This window comes from Benincasa hispida, chromosome 1 (assembly GCF_027475165.1).
Source record: "Benincasa hispida cultivar pf3 chromosome 1, pf3_genome.v1.1, whole genome shotgun sequence".
Classification (NCBI taxonomy): domain Eukaryota; kingdom Viridiplantae; phylum Streptophyta; class Magnoliopsida; order Cucurbitales; family Cucurbitaceae; genus Benincasa; species Benincasa hispida.
The window spans coordinates 6,053,019-6,074,250 of NC_143478.1; the positions used below are offsets into that span (position 1 = coordinate 6,053,019).

The following is a 21,232-nucleotide window of genomic DNA, read 5'->3' on the forward strand; positions in this document are numbered from 1 at the left end:
TTAATTTTAGTTGTAGGACTATTAATTCCTTCAACCAAATAAGTTGTTTAAAATTCCACTCACCATAACTCTTTGGACCAAATATGTCAAACGCGAATAGATCACTAATAACAAACCTAGATGGGATGACAAGTCAAATCTCATTTTATTAGTTGTTTTAAAATCAGTACTCTTTCTTTCAAATTTTCTATAATAATTTTCATAGTTAACCAAACATTCAAATTATTAGTCAAATTCTAAAAACAACAGCCAGCAGAACAGCACCAAATCTGGTAATGTCCTCCCTAGCCCTGCAAGATGCATCAATATACAAAATCCACGAATTCAAAACCCCAAACGGGCTTAACAACTCCTGATTTGCCTGCCTATTACAAACACAGCCATTAAGATTCAATAGAAATCAAGTGGAGAGGAAAATTCCATCTTCAACAAAAAGAAAATTAGGAACAAATTTTTTCATATATTTCATTTTCCATTTAATAGATTACTTCTTTTTTTTAAAAAAAAAAATAAATAATAAAAAATAAAAAATCAATTTATTTGTCAACTAATCAAATGAAGTAAAGTCTTTCATTAAGTTTAAAACCATGTAAAATCATTTTGCAAAACTGAGAGGGTCCAAATGCATTCAGCTTTTTTTTTTTTTGTCTTATTTCTTTTTTAATTCAAAAATTGCAAGAGAATTCAACCATTAACTTTTGTTTACACTAAACTAAGCTCGAATAAACATTTCATTGATTCTGTTTCCTAGATACAAATTATTCTCTCATATTAAGATTTTGGCCATCTCAAAAAAGAAACCAAAGAATCGAGCAATTTAGAAGTTCTAATTCGAGATAAGGCTGTACAATATTATACAAAGTAACGAAGAGTTCTCTTCAGTTCACTTCAGCTGCCTCTAAAAAATAGAGAATTTCTGCATATCTAATTGGATCCAAAACTTTGGTTCCATTCTTCAAGTTCCTGCCACCTGCTTTTGTTTAAACTGGGTCTGATGACTTTCATTGCCTCCTGGAAATCTCCATACTTTAATGACCTTATCTGGTGCACACAAAGTATATATAACATTTCAATGAAATGGTACAGGTAAAATTTTAAGACAACGTTTCCATGAGATTATCCTGTAACAGGTAAGATTATGATACGATAATTGATAATAATCAAAGTTTACAGATCCCCAATAGCGCAAAATGAAAGGAAAGGAAACTCTTGGTTAGCTCGAAACGCACGAGTCTCCCAACAAGCTACTTTAAAACACAATACAAATTTCCTATACATCACCTTCTCTGTAATCACTTGACGGCATTGGACACAATGTCTGTATGAGATTACTTTGTAACAGGTGAGATTATGATACGATAATCGAAGAAATGAGGTTTCTCTAGCAATATAATATAGAAATATAAATTACAAAAGGGGAAAAAGATTATTGATCAACGAGCTTTGTTCTGCAATTACACATGATATGATATGAATTGACTTAATGAAAAGGTACTTTACTCCCAAGTCCTATCTTTAGTGAAACACAGAGAAAAGAGTCCCAACAGTTTTTATGTGAGTCACCTGATCTGCCTTTACGGTGAGAATGTTCCCACCTAGCTCCCTAATTGGCATCATCGCAGCTTCCTCGCACAAGGCTTGTAGATCACTTCCAGAGTAACCTGTACATGTAAAATAATACTATGAGCTTTTCGGCTCAAACTTCAATTTATTCAAATTCACTCTCCACAAGGGTTTTGTAGGATAAGTGTTCTCAGTGGGAGGAGACTTGGGAGTGCGGCTTCTGTTTCTAGCTTTTTTCAGGGCATTCTTATGCAACCCTATTCTAGATCACTAGCCATTACAATTCCTACTTGCAAATGTTCCTTACTTTTTCTGCTAAACCCAATCAGATATATACTCGGAAGTTCGGAACAAATGTTCCCTTTTGTTTTGTTCCCCTTTTTCAGCATGGCCCTTCTAGTTCTAACTTCTAACTTCTGTTCTTTTTTTTTGTTGGGTGGTGGGGGGGGGGGGGGGGGGGGGGGGGGTGGTGGGGTGGAAGCGGGGGGTTATAAGTAAACGATAACTTTTAACTTCTGTATGTTTATTCTTCTCAATACAAATTTGGTTTCTTATTTTAAAGCAAATAGCTCTACTAAAGTCTCCCAAATGCACACAGACACTGGATGGATAGTGTAAGATCATCATAAGCACAGGGTTATCTAGCTCATTTCTGTCCATGCCATTCGTGAAGTCGTGCTAATTTTTTGCCTATTGAAGTACGGAAAGATGAAAAAAATCAGGCAAGAAAATAATATAGTACCTTCAGTCTGTATAACTAGCCTCTCTAGATCTCTAGCTGTCAAGAAAAATGAGACATTTATGTTAGTTATAGTAAAGAAAAAATATATAATAGTTCGCCTGAAGGGACAAACATATAGTTTAGACGAGCACATTCCATTACCAAAAGAAAGCGTGTACTACAATAATCTACTATCAGAACAGGAGATGCAATTCTAACTAGCATACTAAATTAATCAATCAGACCTCAGAAGTATTAATGACAATAAAAGGCTGGACTTGGATGAATATAAAAAACAATAATGAAAAAGATAGGAACGGGGCTAAGCGGTACTGTTCACCGGAAGGAGAGAGTTATAAAGTCCACAGTCACAACCATCAGCTACTGACTAATCCCATAGGATAATCCACCTACCTTAAAATAAAGAGTTAAAATTGTAGAATATTTAATAATTTAGGTAAGTCCTCCCATAATTTTAACTCATAAACTCAATATATAATTTTACAACTTCCTCCTTCAGTTCCTAGCAAAGTTTACATTATTTATGGAATTGAATAACCTTTTCTTAGTCCTATATATACATCTTTGGGGGGGGGGGGGGGGGGGGGGGGGTGGAAGTGTTATGCATACACCATGTAGTTAGAGAACATCAAATGTTTGCATTAAAGTTGATACGTATTTGAAGGAAATATTTAGCTGGAACTTCACTAAATCATCATTCTTACTTGGTAGAGAAAATGACTGTCCCTTGAGGTTGTGCTTGAGAAGAAGTCTTCTACCGCTTTCATCTGGCAAGGGAATGTAAATTCTCTTCACCTGTCGTAGAGGAAGGGGCATTTGAATGAGAAATCAGTTTAAGCGAGTAAATGTGAGGTACTGTAATGAGCCCACTAATTGTCGGTAAAGAATAACATCAGAGAAAGGTGGTGCAAAGGTGTGAAGATCAACAATGGTAGACATGGGCATGAGATAAGGTTTGGCTGCAGACATTCCAGATGTTTGAATAGGTCAACAAGGTACCTAGCCCGATTAACAAAAATGCCACTAGGAGTGTAATGAATCTCAAGGCCAAGAAAATAACTGAGGCGGTCTAGATCAGAAAGCTGAAACTCAGAGGATAACTGTAGCTTTAAACGAGAAACATAATCAGAATCTGTACCAGTGATGACAATATCGTCAACATAAAGCAGGAGATAAGTCAAGGAAGAACCAACACACCGAACAAAGAGGGAGTTATCAACGGCAGACATACTAAATCCCAGTGTGAGTAAATGAGAAGCAAAGCGATCATACCATGCTCAAGGTGCCTGTTTAAGACCATAAAGGTTTTTGTGAAGTAAGCAAACATGATCGGGACATGATCGATCAACAAAGCCCACATGCTGAGACATATTGTAAGTGACCGTGGAGGAAGGCATTTCTGACATCCATCTGATGTAAAGGCCAGGAAAAGGTTGCAGCAAGCGTAAGGATGACCCGAATAGTGGACTGTTTAACCACGGGACTAAATGTCTCAGAGAAATCAAATCCTTCAATTTAATGATACCCTTTAGCCACCAAGCGAGCCTTATAACGGGCAACAGAACCATCTGCATCGTATTTCGTGTGAAATACCCATTTGCACCCAACGACATTCATATCAGGAGGGGGGAACAAGGGACCTGAAGAGCAAAAAATTCTTCAGCCATGGCAGATGCCTCAATGTATGAAACAAGGTCATGAGGAATGGTGGTATATGCACTAAAGTTGAGGACTCGAGATTTAAAGATATCGGACTTGGATCGTGTTTGCATGGTGTGAGTATTGGTGGGAATACGTGGATTGGTTGTTGGTGGTGCAGGTGAAGGTTGAGAAGGTTGGGAGTTTAAAGGTGGGTTGTTGGGTGGTGTGAAGGTAGGTGGTGAGGTAGGGGGACTAAGAGGTAAAGGTGGAGATGGTAATGAAGAGAAACCGACGTAGTTGAAGTAGTACTTGTAGAAGAACCCTGCATATTAAGCTCAATGGCAGTTAGTATATAAGTATTAGCAGAAGGAGAAGAAGAGGAAATAGGGGAAGAGGGAAGTGGAGAAGGCGATAGAAGTTGTTGAAGAATATCAGGAGACAGGGATGGGGATAAATGGGATGAATTGGGTGTGGTGGTAGAAAACGGGAATGTTGTTTCATGAAAAATGACATGCCAAGAGACAATGGATTTTTTTGTATGGATGTTATAACAAATGTAACCTTTGAAATCAAGTGTATACTCCAAGAAACATGCTAAGAAGTTTTAGGTTTAAGTTTATGTTTATTATAGGATTTTAACAAGGGATAACAAGCACATCCAAAAACTTTTAGATGTAGCAAATCAGGTGTGGTGCCAAAATGCTTTTCAAAAGGAGATATCATATTGAGAATCAAAGTAGGCATGCGATTAATTAAGAAGACAACAGTGGAGAAGGCGAAGGACCAAAATTCAGTTGGTACTAAGGAATGAAAGAGTAGAGGCATTGCAGTTTCAACAATGTGCCTGTGCTTTCGTTCAGCAAAACCATTCTGTTCAGGAGTATATGGGCATGATTTTTTATGTAGAATGCCTTTAGATGTAAATAATGTACGGATAGCAAAATTTCAAAACTCACCTCCACCATCAGACCGAAATATTTTTAAACGCACAGATAGCAAATTTTCAACAAAAGGAACAAATTGATGCAGAATAGTGCTCACATCAAATTTATGAGTTACTGGAAATAACCAAATGAATTTACTAAAATCATCAATAAAGCTGACATAAAAACGATAGCCTTTATTAGAAATAATTGGAGAAGGTCCCCAAACATCACTGTGAACTAGATTGAGTGGTGCAAAAGAGACAATGCGACATGGAAAAAGACAATTTTGTCATTTTAGCACATAAGCAACTGATACAGGAACAGGTAGAGACAGACTGACTAAGAGAGATACCTACTCTAGATAAAGAATGACGCAGTGCTTTTGGTGATGGATGTCCTAATCTATGGTGCCATAAAAAACACTCCTTTTTTGGTAAAAAACTAAAAAAAAAAATTGGACAAACTTGAGATGGCAGCACACTAGGATTTATTGGAATGGGATATAGGCCATTGATGCTTTTGCCTTTGTAAAGAAGATGACCGGTTACTTTATCCTGAATGAGGAATTGGTCAGAGTAAAAAATGAAAACACAGTTATTATCGAGACAAAACTTGTGCATAGATAAAAGATTTGTAGTCAATTCAGGAGCACAAAGAATTTTAGATAAGGTCAAGGAATGAGATGGAGTGGGAAGTATACTGCTGCCATTGTGAGTAATATGAAGGGGATGGCCATTGCCAATAGTTACCGTTTCCTCACCATTCTAATCATTTGTTAAGTTCAGATTGGGCAGGTCATTTGTCATGTGAGCTTGCAACCACTGTCAGTCAACCAGAAATTATTAGTAGGAATAGAATGTTGACTAGGTATATTATTTACTACCATGGCGGCTAACTGGGCCGGAGGATGACGTCCTTGGAAAGAAAAAATCATTCGATTGTAACATATGTTTCGATTTAGTGCATATTTGACAGAAGATTCGCCCATTGGATTAAATCCTGCATTATTAAATTGATTAGATCCAGAAAATTGGCCCAAGAAGTTGGGCTATTGAGAATATTGGCCCAATAAGCTGGGCTGTGAAGGAGGTGGTCCATAGTATTGTTGAGGCCCATGTTGGTAGAGGAAAACGATGGCCCAAATGAGAGGTTAGGGTTTTGAAATTGATTTTAGAAGAAGCCTCTTCCATTCCTTCCTCTCCGACGACCCCCACGGCCATTTCCTCTGGCAACCCACGATTGTTGCCACTGGTGAAGGATGATCCACGACCAAGATGTTGAAATGCAGCCGTGGCAGTCGATGCAGGTTCCGCTGGTGATTGTGAAGCGCCGACTGCTTTGGATTCAGCGTCAAGAAGAAACCTCGAGTTCTGCAAGTGGCAGGGTGGTATCGCGTGTTCGAATAAAGGTGCGAAATGCATTGAACTCGGTTGGTAAGCCATTAAGGATGTGCAGAAGACTCTCCTCATCGTCAATTTGAACGTTGGCAGCAACAAGACGATCCACGAGCACCTCACGCTGCGAAAATATTGTTTGATGGTTTCTGAGGGTTCTTTCTTAACTGTATACAGCGTGGATCTAAGTCCTAAGATGCTAGATCGGGTTTTGAAAGAATATCGGGTCTCAAGACTGGTCCAAAGTTCTTTGGTTGTGGTGATGAAGGTGATATGGGAGAATGCAGATGGGGAAAGGATGGCGTTGATCAGGGTAATAAGGACTTGGTCTCTATAGATCCATTGGAGATATTCTGGATTGACGTGGTTGGCATTGGTTGGAAGGACAATAGTGATATTTTCAGCAGTAGGTTGGTTTTGGGTAGTCACGATTGAAAGAATTTTTGGGGGAATTGGAGTTGTACCGTCTAAGTGACCAAACAAGGCATGAGCTTTAAAGATTGCAAAGATCTGGAACCTCCATTGAACATAGTTTGTTGCATCAAGACGGACCGAAACTAGATTACAAATATTAGAAAGAAGACCAGAAATTTGAGGGGTAGTCTATTAATTAATTTTTATCAATATATTGAATGATATTTATTTTTTTAATTAATTAATCTATTATAATTGTATAAGATTATCATACTTAATTTCATAAATTAAATACAAACATAATTTTTGTTTATAAAATCTTGATAGCTTTTCTCATGCACAACCAAACAAGATCATCTTTGATTCCCAGACATCCTATTCTCAAGTATTTATAAAACCTTAAACCAAACGGCCCGTGCTACAAAAGGAATGCTTGACATGCCTGAAATCGAAAGCCGGTCACTTACTTTGGAAGCATTCTTATCTACCTTAAGCATTGCCTATCAGCTTGCACCACATAAATCATCAAGGTCCAGTGCCTCCTTTCAAAAGAATGGGAACTAAGAACTATGTCATCGAAACAATAAAATCTATAGAAGAGAGACTCGAAATGGCAGAGGTTACCAGAACATCTCCAATTGGACACCATATTACTTGAAACCATAAATTTTGAGTTCTTTCCCCTTTTCCTTTTGAAACGGAGGCACTTAAGGATTGATGCAAGGGATAAAATCAGAATGCAAAAGATAAATGGCATTCTTAAATCCACTTACATCTGCTTGCATCCCCGTTTTGGAATAAGGGAAGGATAATCTGGCAAGCTCGCTGCTTTGACATAATTTGGAGTATTTGGTTAGAAAGGGACAACTGAATTTTTAGCAGAATTGATAGGTCTTGAAAAGAGGTCTATGATAGAATTAGACTCAATCTTCTTTGCGAGATTTTGTTTCTCGAGACTTTTGTACTTATCAGCCTGGTTTGATTCTTTTGGAAGTCGCCGTATTTAACAGAACTCTTCTTTTGTTAGGCTTTTGTTGTAGGCCCTTTTCTGTTTTTTCATGTTTTTCAATTTTTTTTTTTTAGAGAAGAAACATCTCTTTCATGTTTTTCAATGGAAGTTTGGTTTCTCATTAAAAATAAAAACAGAACCATTATAAATTCACATACCAATCTCCTGAGAACTGCATCATCCAGTTCTTGGGGCTTGTTAGTAGCACCTGCACAATAAGCATAAAAACCTTGTATTTCCGAAGGACGAGAGAAACCAAAAACACAACCTAGCAAAAAAAGGTCCAGCATGCTTATACCAGCCACTTGGCTCATATCAATTAGCTCACAACTTCATAATATCTAGGGGTGTTCAAATAACCCAAACAACCCGGATTACCCAACCCAAAATGTAAGGGTTGGGTTGGGTTCAACTTTTTCTATTTGTGTTGGGTCGAGCCTGGCGTGGATTGACCCAACCCAACCCGAATTTTATATATATTAATAATATATATACATTTTTATTTAAAGTTTGATTAGTTTGTATTAATTACTTTGTGATTTTTTAATATGTTTTTTAAAATTGCTATGATATTTGTCTTTTTTTAAGTTTTGCAATAAATATCATAGATATCTAGTGTTTAGCATTTGAATTTTATGAGATTTTAGTTATTAGTTACTTAAATTTACATATTTTTAATTAAAAAGAAAAAAAATAAGTTATAACCCGACAATCCAATCCAACCCAAATTTTAAAGGTTGGGTTGGAGACTTTATTTGGGTCATTAGGGTTGTCAACCCAACCAACCCAAATTTTCGGGTTAGTCCTAAAAACACTTTCAACCCAACCTAACCCAACCCATATACACCCATAATAATAACAAAAGAAAGAGAGCACATGATTTTCTTTCAGGTTGTTGCGATCTATCATTTCATCACATAAAAGAGAAATTTTTTCAGACTGCAGGCACATGTAAGTTAGTTCATGTACTATGTGGAAGTAAAAATGACTACGAATATATAAATGAACAAACAGATAATAATATACAAAATGTAAATTGGAAATAAAAGGTAAAAATACGTGTTAATAGGTAATATAACATCAATCCCAGTGTTTAGTGGATCATATCATAATTCCGAAACTGGTAAATAATGGTATATGTTTTGAGCTCTCAAACAAGCAAGTAATTACTGCAAGTCATTGGCTATAGGAAGCAGTAAGCACATAGCCCCTACAAATTTTTCATGGCATCTGAACCAAGCTTGGAAATCAAAAGGTTTAAAAGTCAATCAGTATAACAATTAGGTTATATTCCTTTCCTTCCATATACACCATAGAATTGGCAAAGGAGCAGAACAGACGTAACTAGACCAAAGCTTACCAATAACGATTACAAGATCAGTAGAATTGGACATTACGCCATCAAACTGTACAAGAAACTCAGACTTCAGCCTCCTGCTAGCTTCATGTTCACCAGCATGCCTTGATGACATGACACTGTCAATCTGTACAGTCAAATTTAAAAGAAAATCATAATGTCATCAATTATTTACTTATTTATTATTATTATTATTTTGTAAGAAAAAATAGATTACAAAAGAAGGAGGGAGATGAGATAATCAATTGAATGTCATCAATTGTGTTTCACATAGAAAATAACTTGTGAAATAAACCGTTGATTGCTTGAAATCCAAAAACATCGGTAGAGGATATTTATTATTATTATTTATTGAATGTCATCAATTATGATTGTTAATATGAAGTACCTATTTGACTACTAGGCTAAATAGATGAACTACCAATACTTAATAAGCATAACCAGTAAAGATCTAGTTCCAGTTTTGGGTACAAGATTTGCTGTGACAATAGGACTTGCACCTTTGAAAGGCACCTCACTTAGCAGTATTTTTACCGCGGGCTGTTTCCTTTCCAATAATTTATATGGATATTAGTCTTTTTACATGGGATTACCTTTCTGTACTAGTCCCAGTTTTTATATTGAACAGATAAAAATAGATTCTGACAAACCAACTGGTCAATAAGATTCTAAATCAAATAAAGGGAAATGCTAGAGGATCAAACAATTGTACTAAATTTTGGAATAGTTATTAAGAAGAATGAAAATTATGTGAGATATTACTGACCATACTAAAGGTAATAACAAAATATACATGAATATATAAATATAATAGCTCAAGTTTCAAGTTCTCTAGTTTAAGCAACTCGACCAAGCAGGAAAAAGGAGAAATTGATGAAACCAAGTATCAAAGGAGAAAACCTCTGAGAATCCTTAAAGAAATGTTTACTATGAATCAAAAGGTAAGTCAGTAACAAAAGATTTACCATCATTTATAAGAGACTAATGGGTTGGTCTACAACATACTAACTAGGTAAACAACTGACTGACAACTGACTAAAACAATTAACCATGGAAATGAAATTACAAAATTATTGCTAATTATGCTACATCCCCTATAGGGAGAAGGGGAGAAAAAAATTGACCCAATTTCCCTTTCGATGCCTCTAAAAACTCTGTTATTTACTTACTTATCTCACTCCAAAGATCACATAACAAGGCACACATCTCAACAGACCATAAGAAATGGCCCTTCCCACAAAAGGAGCTCTTTGATCGTAACTCTTAACATCCCTCTTATTACGTAGGAAATTAAAGAATACAAAAAACGTAAAAGAATCAACACACAGATATACGTGGCTCACTAACAGTGTGTTAACTACGTCCATGAGGTAGAGGGAAAACAGTATTATTAGAAAGAATGTTTTATGAATACACAAATGGCACCTCTAGGGTTAGAGAGTTTATATAGCGCACTACTCTAAACCCTAGAGTCATAATCGTAAATAACTACAGCGAGACTCCCGTACTTGGTTGTTCAAAGCACCAACAAACAAATTCAAGGCATTCCAACACCTCTGGTCAGTCAATTCCAAAAATCCATAAACAAAACTCCTCATCTTTGCTGGAAAAATTGGACTCACCTTTCATCCCCAAAAAGATCAAATTCTTCCTGTGGGAATACAGCCATGGATGTATTAAAACTGCTGGTGTACCCTCTGTCACAAGAACAACGAGACTATTAAGCACCACTTCGTCACTTGTGAAACGCTTTTTGGTCTAAATTATTGGGGGCCTTCAATTACCACATGGTCTTTCCCGATGATCCACTTATCCTCCTTCAGGCGCTCCTCACTGGTCACCCTTTCCGAGAGGAAAATAAGGTCATTTGGAATCGCTTTGTTAAAGCTTTCTTTTGGTTTATCTGGCTTCAACGAAACTGGTGAATGTTCGACGACAAAGCTATGGACTTCTCTTCTTCTTTTGAACAACTCACATACATAGCTTTCTCTTGGTGTAAATTTACCACATTCTTTTGTGATTACAGTCTTACTTCTCTTACATCACACTGGAACTATTTTATGTAATCATCATGGCAAACATTCTTGGAGTTTATCATCATGAAAAGGGCTCCTAACCAATTCTAGAAGGTGGCTCTCTGTTTTTGAAGCATCCTTGCTGATAAAACAGATTGTTCTTGATCCAATTGTTTGAACATCATACCCGGCATACATTGAACTTTGATCAAATTTCTTTGTATTTAGCCAAGTTATGCATCAACTGACAGCAAGCATTTAGTTGCCAATTTTAGTCGTCTTCCCAGCCATCGCCCTCTCATAAGGTTGAGGGTTGCTCTAATACCAATTTGATAGAACCAAGCATCAATGAAGAAAATATCCCAGAATCCTCAAATGAAATGTTTATTATGAATCAATGTAAAGTCAATCATAAAAGATTGACCCTATACTTATAACGGACAAAAGAGTTAATCTACAGCCTCCTAACTAGGTAAACAACTAACTACTAACTAAAACAATTAAACATTCGAATGAAAAGTGCAAAATAGTTGCTAATTATGCTACTCCAAAAACTACTTTCTGCATCCAAATGTTCAATTGTTGTCGAAGAGCTAAGCTAAGAATACTAAAATACCTAACCTTTTAAAGGCATTCTGTGATTTATCTATTTCTATGTCAAATCACCAAAAACTACATTGCACTCAAAACAAAACAAAACAGAAGAATTAAGCATACAAAAACAATGTACAATTCGTTTAGCGAGAGACCAAGACATACTTCATCCATGAAAATTACGGAGGGCTGCCTGGACTTAGCAACCATGAAGAGAGTCCGTACAAGCTTTTCACTTTCCCCTAACTTGGAGCAAATATAACTTTATTAAAATTTGCAAGGATAATAACCAGAAAGGATGGGGAAGAAATTTTTTCCACAAAGAAAATATAATTCTTGAAATGGAATTGAGACATACCCATTTTGATGTGAAGGATGCCGCTGACAGGTTAAAAAAAGTGGCTTCTGATTCTGAAGCTACAGCTTTAGCAAGCATAGTCTTCCCATTACCGGGTGGGCCAAAGAGAAGAAGACCTGAGGAAATATGTGATAATGTTGGATGCACATAAATGATTAACGAGATTAGAGTCCCAAAAATTTCTAGCAGCTCGGCTCTAAAACATTATAATCTTCAGAAAAAGGGTGAACTTGATACGAAGAGGAAGTAGTTGCCTAGTTGTTTAGAAGATAAAAAATATTAAAATGAATATGCTTGAGTCTTAAGATTGTGTTGATTTTGAGATATGACACAGCGACAGATTATTACTTAGAGCAGTCAATGTCAATTTGACAAATAACTTTAGTCTGAATTACCCATATACCGAATATTCAAAGCAAATGCAAAAATTCTTATTGTTTCGACAGAAACCACAATCTTGAAGTAATGTATGATGTCCAGGCCCATCAATCTTGATGCCTGATGCATTTTGTGTAAGATGGTATGGCACTTTATTTCACTCTTGAAAGAAGTACTAGGAGAGCAGTATATTGACAGTTTCCAAAAGCACTACCTCTAGCTGGCTTTCGAAGACCAGTAAATAAGTCTCTTCTCTTTGTGGGCAAAATAACCATCTCCAATAAAGCTTGCTTTGCCTTCTGAAGTCCAGCTACAATTGAACCAGACCATTCAGTGTCCAATTAGAGAGTACAAGTACAAAAAAAAGTTAATGAAATGTAATGAAGTAAACGAGAAGTTGAAGAGAAAAAATGTACTACCAATATCATCCCATTTTACAGAAGGACTTCGATCCACTATAGCAGTGTTTATCATTTCAACCAATTTTGGATCATATCCACCGGGAACTTCTTGAATAGATTTTGAAGTTCCAACATTAGTTGCTTGACTTCTTGTTATTGGATTATTTGCACCACTGTGAGAAGAGCTCCTTAGCACAGGCTTTTTATTTGGCATTGTTGAAGCGACTCCAGCTCTTTGCACATGATTCAATGAGCTCTGGAATAAAATTTAGTAAAATAAATGTTCCCTGAAATTCAGATTTGTTCCATTTTGGTCCTTTTAACTTTTAAAATGTCTATTTTAATCCTTCACCTTAAAAATTATTTATTAAGAAAAATGTAATAATAATAATAATAATAATAATAATAACAATAACAACAATAACAATAATAATAAATCATTGTGTTCCTTATTTTTATTTCGTCTTTAACAACTTATTGATATAACCTCTGAGTATGTGTACTACCATGTTTAATGAGCATGATTTCAAGTCACGTAGATTAGAAAGGAGCATTGGACAAGTGAAAATTAGATGGAAAAGTAACATAACATGGACCAAAATGGTTGTTTTTAAAAAGGTTTAGGAACTAAAATAGACATTGTGAAAGTTTAGGGACCAAATTGGAACAAACATTAAAGCTTAAGGACCAAAATTGACATTTTCAAAGTTTAAGGGTTAAAATAGAATAAACAGATATACTCCCCCCACCCCCCCACCCCCCCCCCCCCCAACCCCCAAAAAAACAGATATTTTTTTCATAGGATAGCCTCTCATGCTTGGCCCCTAACTTTCAGAACAATAAACACCAAGCATGCAGCCAGATGATTGTAAAGACTACTTTTCCAACTCCATGGAATTTGGAACGTAATCCTAACGCACCTAGTTTATAAGATACCAGAAAAGTTGGCAATTCTTTCTTTCTTAGCCGAAGCTCAAGTCATCCGAGTTTAGGGTTTATAATACTCACCAGGAGGAAAAGCAATTTTCTAATTAAAGTAAAATCATAGAATCTTACATTGAATACTTACACAGTTACAATTCAGAAAGATGAAACCATACCTTGTTTGGGGATGTAACACCTGAATTTATAAGGTTGCAAAACAAGAGACATTATAAGTTATTAAATGCCCCTGATAACCAAGGTCGTCATTGATGAAATTGATTTGAGCTGTTATAGGACAAGAACTGAACCTGCTCGAATACTTAGAGTTGCTAATCTATCAGAAACTTGACTTTGCCACTTTGAGATTTTTTGTCTATAAGATTTCACCTTTTCTTGTTCGCTGTTGAAAAAGAAAATAATAGTAGACCATGCATGAGTGAAAGAACAGAAAATCTATGAACTTTGACCGGTACTCCATCAAATTATAGATATATCTTCTTTAAGGAGTGTAAGAATGTTGTATGAGGCAGATATGAATAACAAAATAATAAAAGAAAAAATAGTGTGCAAAATAAAAACAGATAATAAAATATTACAGAATAGTGACTAAATGTTATAGTGACAAATGCATACTGTCAAGCTGTGAAGAGACTACTGTTCAAAGTAAAACAAGTGACAATGCAAGAGATTGCCAGTAATTTATTTTCTCAGAATTTGCAAGACGAAACATGATAACTCAAACTAAAGCTCCAAGTATTTTCTAATTTTTGCCCATATGTTCCCACTTATTTAATTCTCGAATTTCAAATATGCATTCCTTTCCCATCCTTTTAGACATCTGCACTAATACAGTTTACCATGTGGATTGATAAAATGGTGAACTATGAATCAAATATCCAGCAAATTTACAGAATTCCGAATACCTGGAACTGATAAACGAAGGCACAGCAGTTGAACTGGCCTCGGCCAGAATGCGGTGAGCATTCTGGTAGTGCAGGATCGCATCGTCGATTATGCCCCACTCCTCCGCCCTGACGGCCTTGGCGATCTCCTCCTGTGACAAATTAAAGTACCCTTTGAGCTTGGAAGCATAGCGCTCGTTCGAAACAGGAACTCCATTAACGCCTTCCATGGTTGAAGCACCCTCGCGGCGGCGAATCGTGAATCGAGCTCGTTTCTGAGAAGATCGACCCAATATAGTCAACTACACCTCTGAGGAAACTCATTCCTAGGGAAACAAATACAGTTAGCAAACAATCCATGAAGACGAGGTAGGAGAGGCAAAAGGAGACGGCAGTTCGAACCAGGCTACAAAATTTCTTCGACGACTTCATTCTCTGAGCTGCTTCGGTCACGAATGGTTGAGAAGATTGAGCTAATTCGATTTTGGCGGATTTGATGATTCTTCTCTTTCGGAATCTTCATAAATACAACACCCGGACTTGCCTATTGGAGGGAGCGGAGCGCTGGAGAGTAGACGATGAACAACTGGAAATTGGGCTCTATTTCCTTTTTTTTCCTTTTTCCTTCCAATATCATTTTAGTTCCTGTATTTGGTTCAATTTTAGTCTTTCAACCATTCTTAAATTTAATTATTATCTTTACTTTCTAAACAATTCTTTTTATATATTCGAGTTTTTACTATAAATTTTCAAAACATGTATTTTTCTTACATATGTAACCGATGGCTCTATGATTCGAATTATTTACCCGTAATTGCACCAAAATAATAATAATTATTATTATTTAATTAATTTCGATATATATATAGTGGTGAGAAATTAGTGATTAAAATTAGATAATTGAAGTGAACTGTAAAGTATGTGGATTAATTTGGTATTTTAACCTATTTGTTTATTTATATTTTGTTATTGTCAATTACAAGTCACACTATACCACCACTTTTCTTTCCTTTTGGGTTTTTTTTTTTTTTTCAGATTTATCAAACACATGTTTAAAGAATTAGGCATGCGGCGCATAAATATTATATTTGTAAAAATGTCAAAAGTCCAATCCAGCCCAACCCACCTTTGAAAAAGTACAACGACAGTTCTGTTCTCACGTTTCACCTCCCTACATTTTATGGTTCAACTTTTTCCGTTAATTTCTACACTTTTCAGTTTTGTCTTTCAGTTTTCCCCATCACCATTCTACTTCAAGTATTGTTCATCTTCGGTCACCCTTTCATCGCTGTTCAGTATTCGTTCATTTTTTTTTGTAAACATTTCTTTTTTCCTACTCAACTTTTCATTTTCCGTTCATCTTCCTTGACCATCACTGTGTTGATTGTTCATTGTCCATTCATCTTCCTCTCAACATTTCTTTTTCATTTTCCGATCGTCTGTTCATCTTTTACAACCATCATTATATCATTTCATCTTCTTCTCCCATCGTTGATATATTTCAATAAAAATGGCAAGGTATTTCATACTTTTCTTGTCGATCATTGTCCTTCTTTTTTCTTTGTCATTTAACTTGTACACAATAATATTTTATTTTCTTGTTGAATATAAGCAGAACGGGGGAAATATTGAAAAACTCAAAAACAACAAACAACGACGAGGAAAATAAACTTTGAAAAAGGTGAAAGTCCAAAAAGGTTGGGGGGGGGGGGGGGGGGGGGGAGAGACACTTGATATGTTTGATACACTTGATGTAATGCAGATACACTTGGTATGCTTCAATTATACACTCGATGGATTTAATAGACTTGATATACTTGATAACCTATTGATACACTCGATATACTTTACCAATACATTTGATACATTTTATATGTTTGATACACTTGATATGATGCTGATACATTTGATATACTTCGATGATACAATCGATACATTTTATATGCTTCATACACTTGAAATACTGCAAATACCCTACATATACTTCACCGGTACACTCAGTTTATTTGATATACTACATTTAATTGTACTGATATACTTAATACACTTAACAGATCATACACTTCACTTGATTAATTTGATACACTTGATGCATTTGATATACTTGACACGCTTGATGAACTTGATATTGTTGTTAGATTCAATACACTTGATATATTTCATATGTTCAATACACTTATTTGACAATACATTTGTTTGTATTCATGATAAACTTGACTTATTCAATTGTTTTCACTTTACTTAAACAGAATAATGTATAATTGAACCTTAGAAACAAGGTTCATTACTACGCGAAGTTGCAAATATTAGAATCAATTAAAGAATGATTGAAGAACAAATGTAAATATTTAGGAGGGGTCCGTTTGGGCACCTTCTTGATATTCAAATCCACAGGTGTCTTGGACAATTATTAGTTCACCTGCTTAGAAGATGGTCTGATAAATCCACTGATGAGACAATAATTTTCAATCTAGAGGGTAAAAGTATTAAATAAATCTGGAGTGAGAGAATTATTATTTAATAACTGAACTAAATTTTCAGTCTCTCCTTCAATCCACAATCTCAAATATTCAAGATGAATTTAATAGTGATATGAGAACTGCCCTTTTTAGTGGTATTAAAAAATTAGACATGAACCAAGTTATTGCAACCTTTACTATAGGACTATAGGACTAACTGAGGACCAACTCATGGTTAGACTAGCAAATCTTCTCGTTTTAAATTGTTTCATCTACTATAAATAACTCCACAATTCAGTGATTGAAAACACCTAAAAATAATAGATATGAAGAAATTTTGTTAAACTTTCCATGGGGTAAGTTGCATTTAACTTAATTGTTGAACTTGTGAGAAGAGTTGCACAAGACAAAACCACCAATTTCTCTTTGCAAGGATTTTTGCATGTTTTAGTTTGTTGGGCCTTAGAAATAATCCCAAACCTATCTCAAAGTCTAAATGGGATGGCCATAAAAATTGGACATGGAAGCCGAAGAATTTTAAATTGAAAATCAAACAAGCAACCTGATTGGACATGCCTACATAACAATTACTTCAAGTCAAGTGGTGTAAGATCTTTTTCTTTTGTGATTTAATCATTACTTTACTTCATTTGAGGTAACTTACTTAGTTTATAAACCCGATTTACTTCATATGAAGTATATTAATATTATCTAAGTTATTTAATGAATTACTGTTTAAAAAAAATGCAGTTTACAATTATTTTTCTCACCCCCGCTAATGATTAACCAACCTCTTCTAACTATCAAGACTTCCTAAATGACCCACCAAACGAAGTTGAGAAAGAGCGAAGTAAAGAAAAACAAGATGAGAGTGTAGAAGGTGATAAAAAAAATGAAACTATAAATGATGAGACAAAAATTATTGAGAGAAGAAATTCAAAAAGTGAATGAGGATTCAGACAACTTGAAGAAAATTATAGAAAAGGGAACAAACAAAGTATTGGAAATTTTTAATAACATCATTGTCATAATAAATGAAAGAATGCCAATGAAAACCAATCACAATAATCTTACCAGGAAAATAATGCTCCCACGATAAGTCTGCAATATCTTGAGGAAAGAATGAATATTCATAATCTGCACGATGGAAAGGTAAAATTTTTATTGTTCAAGGTATATCAATATCACTGATATAACATACAAGTTATATAAGTGATACTAATATACATTACATAAGGATATTATCAATTTGTTGATATACTTACCTTACTTACTAACATTATCCTAATTTAATCACTACAAATTAATGAAGAAGAAATTGAACAGGAAGAAGAGGATGATGACCTAGAACAAGCACTAAAGTCTATTGATGACTTTATCAACTTCAACGCAATACATTTATTTACCTTCAAGGATTTTATTTTTTTTATGGATATTAATTATTCAACTAATTGGTATATGTTATTTTATTAGATTTTTTGTACATGTTCATAGAAGAATGAAGAAGATGCTGGAAGAAATGAAGAAGAAATAAACACTAAAAAAATGAATGCAGAAGATCAAAACAAGAATGTAAGTAATTTATCATACATTTGTTATATGCTTTATATATATATATATATATATATATATTATCTAACTATTGTACTTGTTTAAATACATTTTTCTATATATTCACTAAAGAATCAAGTAGAGAATGAAAGTGAAAAATTGAATGAAAGCAAAAAAAATAAAAAAAATAAAAAAATGAAGTTCCAAATGAAACAGAGGGACCAACTGTAAGTAATTTTTTATACATTTTGATACACTTTGATAAAATATTATATTGGACATATCATCTGATTGATTCACCTATTTTCATGCTTTTACTTTAAAGATTGAAGAATCTGAAGAACAACCGAATAAAAAGGAATTACATGGAAAGGACTTAATGGAAACAAGCCCGGAAATAGTTGAAGATATCCTCAAAATTCAAAAGGTAATAACTTAACAATATATTTGCTTTTACATTTTTTTAACACTTTTTTTATTATTACTGATATATATGTTTTGGATAGTAAGTATATAAAAATTAAGCTTACTGATATACCTTATTTCTTTTTTATGATTAACATATTACAAGGATCCAAAAGCAAAGACAAGGAAGAAAAGCAAAAATTAGAAGGGAATTAAAAAACAATATGAAAATGAACTGCACATGGTAAATAAGAAGAGTGATAATTACTCTAATGAATTGTAATATTTGATATGATATATTTGTTTTATGTACATAAGCCTACTAATACACTATTGATAAGCAAATAATTGGCAATGATAGAAGTTAGAGCATTTAATATTTACTTCCAAGCTAAGGTTACTACTCATGGTGAATAATTGCAACTTTTCATGCATCTAAAGACATCTTTTCATCCAAGAATCATAATGAATCTAAAAATTCAGGTTCATTTACCTTATTAATGTCATATATATCCATTTAGTTAATGTATATGCGTTTATTAAAGGTTCGCATATTTAGTTGATAGATGAAAGGTTGCATCCTTTCATGGTGTCTTTTCATTTAGTATATCTAGTGTTGTAATTTTAACATCTGAGAGAAGGATATTTGAAAATGTAGAATATTGGGTTTTAAAACCTTGGAAGTTTTTTAAACTTTGTCTCTCGTGTGTTCTTGTGATAGAATGCATGAATATTTAGAGCATTCAAGTGAGAATTGATCTATCTTGTTTGTGAAGCGTTTTGAATATTAAGGGTTGATGGGAGTTGTAAAACTTTGTCCAATCCTTGCTTTATTAGATCATCTTAGTAATCTATTATCTAGCCTACCTTAGGGGTGGAGATCAAACTGGCTTTGAGATCTGCTGGGCTTTGAGTTTTTTAGATCTTGTTTTTCAACATGGTTCTTAAATCCGACGTTCCAAGGGTCACTTGGATACCCAAAAAGTCATAATGAATTTAAAATTTTCATATTCATGTGGATATTTAATGCTTGATGTATTAATTTATTTTAATGTATTTACATTTATGAAGTCTTATGTATGTAGTTGAAGAGTTTTTGTTGAACCTAGTCAATTAGATGAAAGGTCGTGTCCTTTCATGTTGTCCTTTCAATTAGTATAAATACTTATGTACTTTTGTCATTTGAACAATATTTTGAATTTGAATGAAATCTTCTTAGAGTTTAATCTCTTAAACTTTATGCTTTAGAATACATGTTTTAGAACATTCAATCTAGTTTGATCAATTAGATTGTGAAAAGTTCAAAATCTTGAAGTTAGGAACAGGTTCTCATTTCTTATTGATCCTTGATCAATCTTCCAAACCAAATCTGTTTAGCTTTTTTGGGATTGTTATCAATTTATTTAATCGAGGTTATTCTTATTACTGAAGATTAGGAAAGTTCTCAAATATGATAGAGGTAGTTCCCTTCATCAACTATGGTTTATATAATCAATACACGTTGAATGAATTTTGGATGGTGACACAGGACAAACACCAGGAAATTGAAGAAAAAAGAACAAAGAAGAATAATGATAGAGGAAAAAAATGGTAAAATCTTTTTCTTGACTATATTGTTTTTAATATTTTTTTTCATATTCTTTTGTATAATACAAACAAAGAAAATTGTATTTTTTAGGTTATTGAAAATATAGTCCTTACAAAGAAAGCTTCACAACAAGTTGAAGATGCTTAAAAGCTTAACGTGCATAATAAACGGCCAAAAAGAAAATTGAAACCCATACCTAAAACTATTAATTTAGAATTGGCTAAGAAGAAGAGATCTAAAAAAAAAAAAAAAAAAACACAAAAGTCAACTGTTGAAATCGAAGCACCTAGTTTAGACTTGAAATTTTCACAAAACAAATGATGCCCTTGATAAAACTTTTCTTTTTTAATATGTTTAGACTTCATTGTTAAGACTTTAATGATAGACTCTGGTCTTAAATTTTAGTTAAATTTTATGTTTTTTTATTGCTAATATATTGAACTATTATGTTCTTATATATGTTATCATACAACACTTATCATCATGAACATTGATGTTCGATTTTTTTTTTTAAAAAAAAACTTATATTGTCTTAGAATGAAATGTTACTATAAAGTTTGTAGGTAGTATATCATCTCTCGGATTTACTATCATCATTAAACTATTTAGGT

General features: G+C 34.1%; 1 protein-coding gene across 1 annotated transcript; it reads right to left on the bottom strand.

The window, feature by feature from the left end:
- Positions 1-713: 713 nt before the first annotated feature.
- On the bottom strand, positions 714-14,942 carry LOC120070200 (AAA-type ATPase family protein). The gene is given in 14 exon segments (XM_090307337.1): positions 714-1,041; positions 1,564-1,661; positions 2,306-2,341; positions 3,010-3,100; positions 7,848-7,897; positions 9,050-9,173; positions 11,821-11,901; positions 12,014-12,129; positions 12,606-12,701; positions 12,811-13,048; positions 13,893-13,912; positions 14,025-14,116; positions 14,640-14,863; positions 14,865-14,942. Coding segments are annotated over 14 exon segments (1,461 nt in total). The 3' UTR covers positions 714-924.
- Positions 14,943-21,232: the final 6,290 nt, after the last annotated feature.